Below are 14,370 nucleotides of genomic sequence, written 5' to 3' on the forward strand. Positions count from 1 at the left end.
TAACAAACATACACACACACACACACACACATACAAACTTTCTCCTTTATAAAATTAGTGTGACACTAACTCACGGTGCGGCTCCGGCTTCATGTACAGGAAGCCTCAGAGCGAACTAGCAGTTCCGCGACAGCTGTCCTTGCTTAGCTTACAAGCAAGAGCCGAGGTGCTTACCCAGTGTGAGTCCTCATGTGTTTCACTAAACTACTGTTAACTGTACATTTATAATCGCACAACTTACAAACAAAAGGCTTTTCGCCAGTGTGAGTTCTCATGTGACTCACTAAACTACTGTTAACTGTACATTTATAATCGCACAACTTACAAACAAAAGGCTTTTCGCCAGTGTGAGTCCTCATGTGTTTCACTAAAGTACCACTTTCTGTGCATTTATATTTACAAAACTTACAAGCGAAAGGCTTTTCGCCAGTGTGAGTTCTCATGTGACTCACTAAACTACTGTTAACTGTACATTTATAATCGCACAACTTACAAACAAAAGGCTTTTCGCCAGTGTGAGTCCTCATGTGTTTCACTAAAGTACCACTTTCTGTGCATTTATATTTACAAAACTTACAAGCGAAAGGCTTTTCGCCAGTGTGAGTCCTCATGTGACTCACTAAACTACTGTTAACTGTACATTTATAATCGCACAACTTACAAACAAAAGGCTTTTCGCCAGTGTGAGTCCTCATGTGACTCACTAAATGACTCTTAATTGTAAATTTATAATCACATAGTATACAAACAAAAGGCTTTTCGCTAGTGTGTCTCCTCATGTGACTTACTAAATTACTGTTAACTGTACATTTATAATCGCACAACTTACAAACAAAAGGTTTTTCGCCGGTGTGAGTCCTCATGTGACTCACTAAACTACTGTTAACTGTACATTTATAATCGCACAACTTACAAACAAAAGGTTTTTCGCCGGTGTGAGTCCTCATGTGACTCACTAAACTACTGTTAATTGTACATTTATAATCGCACAACTTACAAACAAAAGGTTTTTCGCCATTGTGGGTCCTCATGTGAATCACTAAACTACTGTTAACTGTACATTTATAATCGCACAACTTACAGACAAAAGGCTTTTCGCCAGTGTGAGTTCTCATGTGTTTCACTAAACTACCACTTTCTGTGCATTTATATTTACAGAACTTACAAGCGAAAGGCTTTTCGCCAGTGTGAGTTCTCATGTGTTTCACTAAACTGCTGTTAATTGTACATTTATAATCGCACAGTTTACAAACAAAAGGCTTTTCGCCAGTGTGAGTTCTCATGTGACTCACTAAACTACTGTTAACTGAACATTTATAATCGCACAACTTACAAACAAAAGGCTTCTCGCCAGTGTGAGTCCTCCTGGGGCTCGATGAAGTACTGTTCTGACTGAATTTGCGCTTTCTTAACTTACATGAGAAAGTGTTTGCGTAAGTGTGCGCCCTAATGTGGGTAACTAAGGAACTTTTCCGTTGAAATATCTTTTGGCAAACGTCACAGATATACTGTATCTGGTCACTATAGTTTCCTAACTGTGTACCGGATATATCCTGAGAATTGTGTTCGTTTCGCCTCGTCGTTCGAATATTGATATTATCACTTATTTTTGTAAAGGTTTCCTTTGGTTTTAGTTCGGAGTCCTGAGGTTTCGTTGAATATTCAAAAGTATTTGTATTATTTTCGAAAGACAATATACCCAACTCGTCGTCTGTATCAGTTGGATGTTCTTCGTTTCCGTGATTGGTCGCGAGAACCGAAGAAGCGACTGAAACAGAACAGCATCGGATATTCGTTTCATCTCAAATCAAACCTAAAAGTACTGTACAGAGAGGGTCTAGAGGAGGGAGTCTCTGGTACTGTGCAGAGAGGGTGTAGCACGTGTCACAAGGGTGACAGAAGGGCAACCTCACTTCATCATCATCATCATCATCAACCGATACACGTCCACGGCTGGACATAGGTCTCTCGTAGGGACTCCCACACGCCACGGTCTTGCGCCGCCTGAATCCAGCGGCTCCCTGCGACTCGTCAGATGTCGTCCGCCCACCAGTGGGGGGTCTTCCAACGCTGCGTCTTCTGGTGCGAGGTCACCATTCCAGCACCTTGGGTCCCCAATATCTATCGAGTTATCAAACTATGTGCCCTGCCTATTGCCACTTCAGCTTTGCAACTCGTTGAACTATGTCGGCTACTCTTGTTCCCCTACGGATCTACTCATTTCTGATTTGATCACGCAGAGAAACTCCAAGCATAGCTCTCTCCATCGCGTCGCGTGCGACTAACTAAAGTACGCGCGACAAAACGAAACAAAAAGTTTTTTGGCGTTTTTGCATGGAATGACAGTTTCTGGTTTTTAGGTGATTGTGGATCCACACCGCTAGATCCAACGCCAAAAGATGGGTTTACTTTGATCCAGCATAAATCCAGCTGGATTGAAAATGCCGCTGAATGCCTAGTCTCAACTTAAGAGTTAAAACGCGTGTAAAGTTAGTTGTCTTACCCAAAGCTTGATCGCAGTCTCCCGACGAATCTCGCTTTTGAATAATGTGCCTGAAAGGATATAATGTCATAATTATAGAAAAGTAGCAAATTAAACAGCCGATTGTTATTAGAGAGCAAATTAATATTGTAATTGTACATAATAATTGTAAATATTCATATTTTTATAATAATAATAATTGTAAATTTGTAATAACGATAACAATTAATTAAATATTTAAAAAATACACAATTTACAATCCAGATAGTTTTGACTAAAACGAATAATAAATAATATTATATTAGTCGCCCTTTACGTCGAAGCTTTTGTATAACACTTCTACCAAAGGAAATATCTTGTTCACATCTGAATCGACGGGGAAACACTGTACAAAGTTAATAATTTTTGGTTTTTATCTACACTCCAAGGACATTTCTACATAATGTTTTATTTCGTAAAGAGTACCATCCAAAGTGTCTTGCAAATGGGACTAGTAGCAGTAGTAAAGTAAGTTAATTACAATTAATACACTTTGCATTACTCATCACATATGGTACGTACGCGGTGGGAGCGTATTTGTCACATATGGTACGTACGCGGTGGGAGCGTGTGTTTGTCACATATGGTACGTACGCGGTGGGAGCGTGTGTTTGTCACATATGGTACGTACGCGGTGGGAGCCTGTGTTTGTCACATATGGTACGTACGCGGTGGGAGCCTGTGTTTGTCACATATGGTACGTACGCGGTGGGAGCGTGTGTTTGTCACATATGGTACGTACGCGGTGGGAGCCTGTGTTTGTCACATATGGTACGTACGCGGTGGGAGCCTGTGTTTGTCACATATGGTACGTACGCGGTGGGAGCCTGTGTTTGTCACATATGGTACGTACGCGGTGGGAGCCTGTGTTTGTCACATATGGTACGTACGCGGTGGGAGCCTGTGTTTGTCACATATGGTACGTACGCGGTGGGAGCGTGTTTGTCACATATGGTACGTACGCGGTGGGAGCCTGTGTTTGTCACATATGGTACGTACGCGGTGGGAGCCTGTATTTGTCACATATGGTACGTACGCGGTGGGAGCCTGTGTTTGTCACATATGGTACGTACGCGGTGGGAGCCTGTGTTTGTCACATATGGTACGTACGCGGTGGGAGCCTGTGTTTGTCACATATGGTACGTACGCGGTGGGAGCCTGTGTTTGTCACATATGGTACGTACGCGGTGGGAGCCTGTGTTTCGGCCGCGGCTAGCTCGTCTTCATCATCTTCACGGTCTTCAAGTTCCCGTTTCACTGCAACTGCTTCATCAGTTGCGGCAGTCGCAGTCGCGTCTAGTTCTGTCCGTCCGTCCGCGTCGGAGTGTGCTATGTACACATCGCAGTAGTCAGGCTCTGACACTGCCGAGACAATGTCAGACTGTAGTTGGTACTTTACACGGCTTATCAATTTGACGTGTCGTATTGTTATCTGAAACAAGTTCATGCCTTTAGGCAAATTTGAGCACCTAAAGGTGTTCGCAGATCTGAAATATCATCGTAGCGTAACATTTGTAACGAGTGTGTCCATCCCATCAGCTAAACATATCACGCGAACTGACTTGATGAATGCTCACAATGTAACATGTTACACTTCGCTTAAACAACACAGTTGACACCTAACATTCTGTTACATATAACAATAAAGTGCATCAAACATTCCTCACCACTTCATGTCTGTCAAGTAGCTCCATCATCAGGGAGCGCGCTCTCAAGCTCTTGTCTCTGAATGTGCTAAAGTTCACCAGTCTCTGGGCACATTGCACACAAAGCGTTGGTTGGAGCTTTCCTTGACCACACAACTGCAACAAACACAACTAATTTATATACAGCTCAATCTTGGAGCGGCCGTGCACTGGTCTACTGCTCGAGCAGTTGACACTGCTCTTAGACTGCACACTGACTTATGAATGATATGAAATACAACTTACAGGATGTCCCACTAAATGTTCATATGCTTCTTCCAGCTTGTATTTACTCATCAGAAACAGCTTGCTGCGAGTGTCCAGGCATATCATGCAGACCTGTGCAAAATGTTGTCAGTAATAAGTATGATCATTTCCACCTTCCAACTTCCATAATGAACCTAAAGCTTGAAATGTGAACTGTATGTACAAAAATTAGCCTTTGAAAGGAACTATTAGGTATATACTGATGTGTGTATGTATCATAGCTTAAAATGAAAGCTAGGAGCATTATAAAGGAGTTACCAGCACTGGTGAGGGGACAGCACCAGTACGAATCCGCCTTGAGCCACTTTCTGTTTCATAAATGTCATCGTTTAGAAAATGCTGCGAGCAGACCACAGCACGCTCTGGCAGGAGAGTGTCTTGTTTGCCGAGGGCTCTGAGCCAAGCAGCTCGGAGATGCACTTCGCTGGGGAACCTGGAAATTACACTCTGGACTATAGCTCGGAGCTTCCGTAACGTGTGACTCATAATTAAACAAAATGCAAATAGCTCTGCCTGGAGGGGAGCTCTACAGTTGGATACAGACTCGCTCGGTTTGTGAACGCGCACTTGTGAGCCGTGCTCCGATCAGCCTGGGTTGGCGGGAAGCAGGGCAATAAGGTGGCTCAGGTCAGTTACCTCCCTGCAGACAAAGTAGGGCTGCAAGCGTCTAGGTTATAGTACATACAAAGTTTAAATGAAACACTCACTCGTGAAATGTAATCTCCTCGGATTCGGAGACGACCTCCGCAGTGGTTTTGCAGAAGGGCACACAGCAACGCATTTCTAAGATTTTGAAAATTTTAATTTTCCTTACTTAGCTTTTATTACAATTTTTAGCTAACAACTCAAGGCATGGTCACCACCACAGATCAATAGCAAAGAGCTGTGCTAAAAAATCACAAAACAGCTGCTGTCAAACGTAAAATGACAACGGGTAACACTAGAAATGTGTTGAACATTGTGATCTTTGAATCCACGAAAAATCTTTGATTAGGTATCCTAACCTAATCTAAGTAATTAATACACAAAGGCAACCGGTTTTATACTAAGAACCAGCGCGTGCCAGAACTTCGTTATTGTATAAAAGCTGAAAGTTTCTCTGCGTATAGTCCCCAACTGAGCGAAGCGAAAATTGTATGTCTATTGTCTATGTCCCCAACACAGGGAGGAACGATCAGCGCAGTGTTGCCAACCCGAATTTTAGAAAATTGGTAGATTATGTGCCAAATGTTGGTAGAAGTTGGTAGAATGTAAAATTCAAAATTGGTAGATCTACCACCTCAATTTAGAAGATTTTTTAAGATTAAAAATAATTCAAATATATATAAAGTGGTGATATTATGTCAAACTAATTAAAAAAACCGCACGATTTGCACGATAAATCAAAAACTATTATGCATAAAAATAAATAAAAATCTATTTTAGAATGTACAGATAAAGCCCTTTCATAATATGATACCCCACTTGGTATAGTTATTTTACTTACTAGATCTCGTTCAAACCAATTTTCGGTGGAAGTTTGCATGGTAATGTACCTACGTTATATTTTTTTTTAGTTTTATCATTCTCTTATTTTAGAAGTTACAGGGGACACACACACACACACATTTTACCACTTTGGAAGTGTGTCTCGTGCAAACTATTCAGTTTAGAAAAAAAATGATATTAGAAACCTCAATATCATTTTTGAAGACCTATGCATAGATACCCACACCACAGGGTTTGATGAAAAAAAAATTTTGGAGTTTCAGTTCTAAGTATGGGGAACCCCCAAAATTTATTGTATTTTTTCTATATTTAGTTATGTAAAAATCTTAATGCGGTTCACAGTATATATCTACTTACCAAGATTCAACAGTATAGTTCTTATAGTTTCGGAAAAAAGTTGCTGTGACATATGGACGGACAGACAGACATGACGAATCCATAAGGGTTCCGTTTTTTGCCATTTGGCTACGGAATCCTAAAAATAGGTAGTTTTTAGGTCTAAGTTGGTAGATAGGTAGATTGAAGTGAAAATTGGTAGATCTACCAAAAAGTTGGTAGATATGACATCGCTGGCCACAGGTATGAGCGTAGCGAAAAAATCGTAAGTCTATGGGTAAACCCGCCGGCGCCGACGGAAATCGGAAACCACCATAGAGTAAAGCAGTAACCGTTTGTTATTGGTCTGTGGCAGTAACATAGAGTTTGTAGTTTACAGTAAACACACGGGTAACTTTAGAAACTTGCCGTGAGTGCACGGTTCAATGGGAATATGCACGCAAACAATACAAACATTAGCCACCATAAAAACTAACTTTAAAATAAGACAAAAGCGTTATTAATTTATACATTTCACAAAATAAATAAAAACATTAGATATCGATGTATAACAACAATAAAAATCATTTGGTGGATTTACGACCAATGATTGTATGTTTTAGTTTTTCATATTAGTAAAATGGTACCTATTTGTTAAAAAAATATATATGTTTCAGGTTAGGTCGTTGGAGTAAATGAAAAATCATTCTAAGAGAGACCAGTATAATAGCATGATGATAAAGGGCCTAAAATTTAAAAAGGTACTTAGCTTAATTTTAATTAACACATTTTCACTCAGTCAGTAATTAATTAACACAGAAATTGATTAAAAAACTATAAAATTCATCATGAAATTTCACTGATGCGTGTTATGTATTTTAATTTGCGCTTTCACGAATCATTCAAAAAAAACCTGATTTCTGTGTTGACTCTCTTAGTAAAAATGCGAAATCTTTGTCTGGTATTATTATTTGGTAGGTTTTTTTTGTATTCATTAAAGGCAAGCGCTTGACCACAATCACACATGATGGAAAGTGATGATGTCTAAGATGGGACGCGTTTAAATATAAGGTACGTTAAAAATTCAAATATATAATAATAAGATTAATAAAAATTGAACTATTCGCAACAGTAAGAAAGGCGTTTATTAAATTTTACGTTTGTCATCACTATGGTCTATCAAAATCTTATTTCTTATTTTATAATCCCGAAGTTTCAAAAATAACTATTTGTTCCCAGAGCGTATTTTAAGATCATCATCGCACAGCAAGTATGGCTATACAGTAGATGGCAATTCTTTGCGGAATCACGATGACACAGCTATTTCTCCGGGCTATATCCAGAGAGATAACCATCCTGACCTTGCATTAGGATCTGTTAGTGATGATTTTGATATCCCCACAAAATCTGATGGTGAAGACTTTCCTAAACTAACACCTCATGGCAAGCAGAGTCTTAAACGTAGTCATTACATTAGTAAACTCATACCCCAAAATTATGATGATGTTGATAAACAAAAGCATGAAAAAGAAAATGATGGTAGTGATAATAAAAAACTTACTCGAAGGTTGAATGACGCTAAAGATGATGATAAACAGAAACGTGCTGAAGAAAGTAATGATTATGATGATAATGAAGAACAAGGTGAAGGACTGAATGAAGGTGATAAACAAGAATTTGATGATGAAGAAGATGGTGGAAGACTGAATGACGCTAATGATGAGCAAGCACTTGATGATGAAGAAAATGATGATGATAATCAAAAACGTTCTGAAGAAAATAATGATTATGGTGATATTGAAGAACAAGGTGAAGGACTGGATGAGGGTGATAAGCAAGAATTTGTCAATGGAGCTAATAAAGGTTATGGTGGTATTGAAGAACATGATGGAAGATTGAATGAGGCTAATGATGAGCAAGCACTTGATGATGAAGAAAATGATGATGATAATCAGAAACGTTCTGAAGAAAATAATGATTATGGTGATATTGAAGAACAAGGTGAAGGACTGGATGAGGGTGATAAGCAAGAATTTGTCAATGGAGCTAATAAAGGTTATGGTGGTATTGAAGAACATGATGGAAGATTGAATGAAGCTAATGATGAGCAAGCACTTGATGATGAAGGAAATGATAATGATAATCAGATACGTTCTGAAGAAAATAATGATTATGATCATATTGAAGAACAAGGTGAAGAACTGAATGAGGATGATAAGCAACAACTTGATGATGAAGAAAATGATGATGTTAATCAGCAACGTGCTGAAGAGAATCATGGTAGTAATGAAAAACCTGATGAAGGACTGGATAGTGGTGATACCGAAGAACTTGAAGAAAATTATGATGAAGATATTGAAAAAAATAATCATGGTGAAGCTAAAAATCGAGAGGTATGAAAATTGTAATGATATTATGATATGATATCAAATAGTCAAAAAATTAATAGGTATGTTAGGATTATTTATCATAGAAATCATATGATAGTGATATAACGGTAATAACCTATAAAGCGTCAACTTCTTACTCAGGAGGGCCGAAGTTCGATCAAATTTTTAGTTTATTTGTTCTAATCCTAGTAGTTTAGGCTATGCGTTGATAGGTAAGTCAGTCAGGACAAATCTTTTTACCCGACCACGGCAAAGCCAAAGGTTAAAGGTTCGGTTTTCTTGACAGACACGATGGACGGACTGATGGACGGACGGACGGATCGAAGAACGGATGGATGGACGGACGGACGGACGGGCGGACGAACAGACAACAAAGTGATCCTATAAGGGTTCCGTTTTCCTTTTGAGGTACGGAACCCTAAAAAGTAGGGGTCTCCAAAAATATTTTTTTTTGCTAAATTGTATCGAGTGGGATAGAAAGAGAAAAAAATTCTGAGCTCATAAATATAAATATCGTACAATGTTAAAATACACCGAGAGACAGAAAATCAATTTTTTTATTATATCTATCGCGATCTATCGGCAGTTCGAAGGTAGTAGTCGGGTTTTAGTGTTGTTTAACTTTATCTTGTTTTGTAGAATACTAGCTGTACCCGGCATGCGTTGCAATGCCGTAAACAAACATTTTTTTTTATTCATAGATATATAGTTTTTTTGATGCAGGAACCATCTCGGGCGCCCTCAGAACACCCTACCAAAGTTTCATAACAATCTGATCAGCGGTTTAGCCGCCTATAGAACACAAACATTGATTTTTATATATAAGAATAGATGATTTCTAGATGATGGAATTGGGTGACATAAATGACGGTAGCGAAGAAAACTTTGATAATATTGTTAGTGACACAAAGATGGATAAGACGCACCAAAAAACAGAAGAATTAAAAGATTCGATGATATTAGACGTGGAGTATGACGAAACCGAGGAAAATGAAGGTTTTTTTAATATTATTAATCTTTATCATCTAATCACACTAATATTATAAAGGCGAAAGTTTGTTAGTTGTTTAGATAGTTAATATCCTGGATTAGCACATAGGCTACTTTTTATCCCGGAAAATTAAAGAATTCCCATGGGATTTCGAAAAGCCTAAATCCACGCGGGCGAAGTCGCGGGTATCGGCTAGTAATATTATAATCTACATCAATGCATCAATAGCATCATCTTTAGGCATAGAGCATAACCGAGTAGGTTCCTGCGGTAGTGGAGATGCGTGGAAGGGTGACAGTTGTTACAAGTATTACAACTATATATAATTACTAGCTGATGCCCGCAGCTTCGCCCGCGTGGATTGGTCAGATCCCCTGCAGTATCAGGATTGAAGAGTTGGACTCCAAATTTTTAATGAAACAATGTCGCAAAGTTCCTCTATCGATTAAAAAAGAAATGACGCAAATCGGTTCAGAAATCTCGGAGATTTCGGTGTACATAGGTAGAAAAACACAACTCCCTTTTTGAAAGTCGGTTAAAAAAGTAGCCTATGTTACACCCTGGTCAATCCTCTACTTGTCTGTGAAAATCCCGTCAAAATCGGTTCAGCCGTTCCAAAGATTAGCCTTTTCAAACAGACAGACAGACAGACAAAAATTTTAAATACGTGTGATTCAGTGTTGGTATCGTTCAAATAACCATATGAGATTAATATGAGGTAGTTATTTCGAAATTACAGACAGACACTCCAATTTTATTTATTATTAGTATAGATGAGTATGTTTCAGTAAACTTCGTAGAATACAAGGATAACTGCCCGAAGGAGTGTCCAGCCCGTCAGGTCATGGTATGCGCGCGCTGCCAGCACAATATTCACCGTACCTTCCTCAGTATTTGCCACCTCAGGATGTTTAACTGCCAGCATCCTAATGAGAGTGAGTAAATCAAATCGTATAAATTCCTGCAGCTCAATGCAATAGATGATTAGAGCCTCGATAGCTCAACGGTTGAAGAGCGGACTGAATTCTGAAAGGTAGGCGGTTCAAACCCCACCCGTTTGATGTTTATTATTATGTACAGAACCCTAAAAGAGTGAGGCCCGACTCTCACTTGATCAATTTTTACTTTTTATAGAGCTGGAACTAGTCAGTCGACAGCCCTGTGTGCAATCAGCGCCATTTTTGACTGGCTTTCCTACTGCCAAGGCCAAGATATCAGCTCCTGGAGACCAGGACACAGTTTTGAAGTTCATCCGTTGTAGAGAAAAGGAGAGGTTGGAACGAGGTAATAGTGTGCACAAAACAGGTACAAGTATGCAGTTCAATCTGAACACGATATTACTGTGCATTGTATTGTTCAAAAACCTGTTGGGTTCTGGTTCTAGTCTATGACCTTGGATGAAGGATTAACTATCTCTATGTCTATGACAATTGTTATCTCTTCCACAATTCTTGCTACGGAAAAGGATAGCGCGAGAAAGATAGGACTCGATTTTGAACTGTCAAATTAGTTTATGGTACTTACACTACTTTTTGGCGTTGAACTGGGAGCCTAGATCCGCTGCTGAAAAAGTACTAGGCACACTTGCCCCTTGTATCTTAACTAAGCAAGATATCATAGTAATGGTCTTATTTCTGTTCTTTTCAGATCCGAGGTGCGCGTTTCGACAAAAATAAAATATGAATACTTAAATAATAATAGATAATATTATCTTATCTATTTATTTTTTCGTACTACCCCTACCGGTTATGTTTTTGCCACGAAAATCGTACATGTTACCTAGTAGTCTGTGGTAAATGAGCAGATTTCCGGGGCGCTGCTCACTGCTGGTCGATTGCGGAAAAACTACATATATACTGTCTCTATGACTACATCAATCATTATTACAATCTGAATTGTTATGATTGGCTGAATTGATGGTTGTCTTGTTACAAGAATGCATTGTAGCCAATAGTGAGTTATCTGTGGCATTAACCCATAGAGAAATAGTTATAATAGGTCCATGCATTAACCACTGAGCGGCACACTACGTTGACAGAACTTCGTCGGTATTGGTGTTAGCTGGCGGGCGTGTCTTGGGAGGTCACAAGGATCGAGCAGTGGTTACAACGGCCAGAAATAATATCACAATCACATTATGAGTTTGTTTATTGCACATAATAAACCACACATAATTATCGTCAGTAATATCTTTACACAAACTTGAATACAATTAATATTACAAATAAAAGCCTCACACACAGTGCGCGTCATTGGGAGGTTGAGCAGAGAGAGAAAGAGATACGAGGACAAGCCACAGAGTAAGTACATATGTGTGTTACGTTGTATGCATACCACATAAATATTATATTTCTAACACTTCCCCTTATGCATATAACGTAAACAGCAAAAAATAAAAAAATTATAAATTACTCTATGACTACAAAAGTATACATTACATTTCTCATCCTGATATATGTCGAACACAAAGCTCATAAATAAACATGTTATGCTTTTTCTTGTCTAGAGGTTTGGTCAACACATCAGCAATCATTTTCTCTGTACACAAATATTTTACAGTCACAAAGTTGCTATTTACAAGGTCCTTTACATAGTGATAACGAATATCAATGTGTTTAGTGCGCTTGTAACAATATTCTTTACACTCTAATAATCTGTGCGCACTTTGATTGTCGTTATACACAGTTATACAGTTCAATTTTAAATTTGTAAAGAGCTCTACCAAGAAATTTCTTACAAAACTTAAGTCTTTACAAACGTCGCTTATCGCTAAATATTCTGCCTCTGTACTAGAGAGTGCTACACACTTTTGTTTACGAGACTCCCAATTTACTACATTTTTACCAAGCTTTATTGCAAACCCTGTATATGACCTACGATCAGTACAATCATTGGCCCAATCTGCATCGGTATAGGCACTCAATACCAATCGATTACTTTTTACATAGAGTAAACCATAGTCAATTGTACCTGCTAAATACCGTAAAACTCTTTTGGCAGCTGACCAATGGCATTTACCAAAACAGTTATTATACTGACTTAATTGACTACAGGTGTAAGCAATATCAGGACGCGTACATACTGACAGGTACATCAAACAACCTAAAAGTTGCCTATAGTTATATACATCATCATTTAATATATCATTTGATTTACATAACTTAAATCCTGATTGCATAGGAGTCGAAACTGGTTTACAGTCTGACATACCAAACCGGGTCAGTACTCTCTTTATATAAACTGACTGGTCTAACTTAAGTACACCTTTTTCTCTATCTCTTCTGACTCTAATTCCAAGATAGCTCTGAAGAGGACCTAGGTTTTTAATACTAAATTCATGCTCTAATAAACTCAACAAAACCTTAATATGAGAGCTATCCTTATTATATATCAGGTAAAAGTCATCGACATACAATGCTATAATAATAATTTCCTTTTCTCTCTGGAAATAATACACACATGGTTCACATTTACTTTGTATGAAGTTATTTTTAGTCAACAAGTCATTAACCTTACAATACCACATTCTACTTGCTTGTTTTAACCCGTAAATACTCCTTTTCAAGAGACAAACTTTATTTTTATTTTTGCTATCAGTAAATCCCTCAGGCTGCTCCATAAAAATAGTTTCATTTAGGTTGCCATTCAGAAAAGCCGTATTTACGTCAATATGATCAATATTCAAGTCATATTCATTCGCCAAACTAAACAATAACCTCATAGTGGAGTGGCGTACAACTGGGGAAAAGGTATCAGTATAATCTATCCCTTCTTTTTGTGTGAAGCCCCTTGCTACTAACCTAGCCTTAAATTGCTGAAAATTACCTGAAGCATCACACTTCGCCTTAAACACCCACTTACATTTTACGACATTGCAGTCACTAGGGCGCTCCACAAGCGTCCATACTTCATTTTCCATCATAGAGTTGTACTCACGCTTCATGGCCTGCACCCACTCGTCGCGGTAAGGACTATCAATCGCCTCTCGATACGACTGTGGCTCGTCAACCAAAACATCCCTTGCAAACATAGACAGATCATAGTCATCATACCTTTTAGGTAGAACCGATCGAGTACTACGTATAGGGCGCGAACCTGCAGACACATCTTCCCCTCCAGTCAACGTCGCGCGTGGTGACGTCACAGTATCTTCTACGTCATCATCCGCCGAGCACTCAACAGAGGAGTTGTGTTCGCTACCAGTGTCCCATGTATCTGTGGAAACACAAGAATTATCATTAAAACTTCCATTAGATAATATTTTGTCATCTGAATTAAAATTACTATTTTCCATTAATTTATTATTATCGTTGACATTAGACAATTCATTATTAACATTATTATCACTTGATAAATTATGTAATAAACTAGAATTCATAAATATTATTTCATTATTATCACAAGAATTGTCATGTCCAAAATTAAAAAATCTCTCTTCCATAAACGTGACATCACGAGACAAAAGCACTTTTCTAGGGTCACAGGGATCTGCCAGTCTATACCCCTTAGTAGTTTCAGAATAACCCACAAAAATGTAAGGTTTACATTTAGGGTCTAACTTCTTCCGCTTAACGCCAGGTACCAGCGCATAAGCAAGGCAACCGAACACCCTGAGGTGACCAAGGTCCAATTTAGAACCAGTCCAAACCTCTTCTGGAATCTGTCCGTCCAATGCAGCTGTGGGAGACCTATTTTTAAGATAAACAGCCGTCA

At 38.6% G+C, this 14,370-nt stretch overlaps 2 protein-coding genes across 2 annotated transcripts; one reads left to right on the plus strand and one right to left on the minus strand.

Annotated features, from left to right (window-relative positions):
- Window positions 1–518: 518 nt before the first annotated feature.
- On the minus strand, window positions 519–5,570 carry LOC123879678 (zinc finger protein 2 homolog; the record flags this gene model as incomplete). The annotated part of the gene is made up of 7 exons (XM_045927546.1): window positions 5,181–5,570; window positions 4,732–4,906; window positions 4,453–4,545; window positions 4,189–4,323; window positions 3,706–3,953; window positions 2,504–2,553; window positions 519–1,768 (listed from the first exon to the last, which is right to left on the minus strand). Coding segments are annotated over exons 1-7 (2,025 nt in total), but the record flags the coding sequence as incomplete, so codon positions are not given.
- A 1,615-nt stretch (window positions 5,571–7,185) lies between these two features.
- LOC123879686 (uncharacterized protein DDB_G0290685-like) lies at window positions 7,186–11,417 on the plus strand. Its single transcript, XM_045927561.1, has 6 exons — window positions 7,186–7,250; window positions 7,516–8,669; window positions 9,509–9,662; window positions 10,446–10,592; window positions 10,792–10,941; window positions 11,305–11,417. Exons 1-6 carry the CDS (start codon window positions 7,220–7,222, stop codon window positions 11,331–11,333), a joined length of 1,665 nt encoding a protein of 554 aa, XP_045783517.1. The 5' UTR covers window positions 7,186–7,219; the 3' UTR covers window positions 11,334–11,417.
- Window positions 11,418–14,370: the final 2,953 nt, after the last annotated feature.

The sequence above is a fragment of the Maniola jurtina genome, chromosome 28 (assembly GCF_905333055.1).
Source record: "Maniola jurtina chromosome 28, ilManJurt1.1, whole genome shotgun sequence".
NCBI classification, from domain to species: Eukaryota; Metazoa; Arthropoda; class Insecta; order Lepidoptera; family Nymphalidae; genus Maniola; species Maniola jurtina.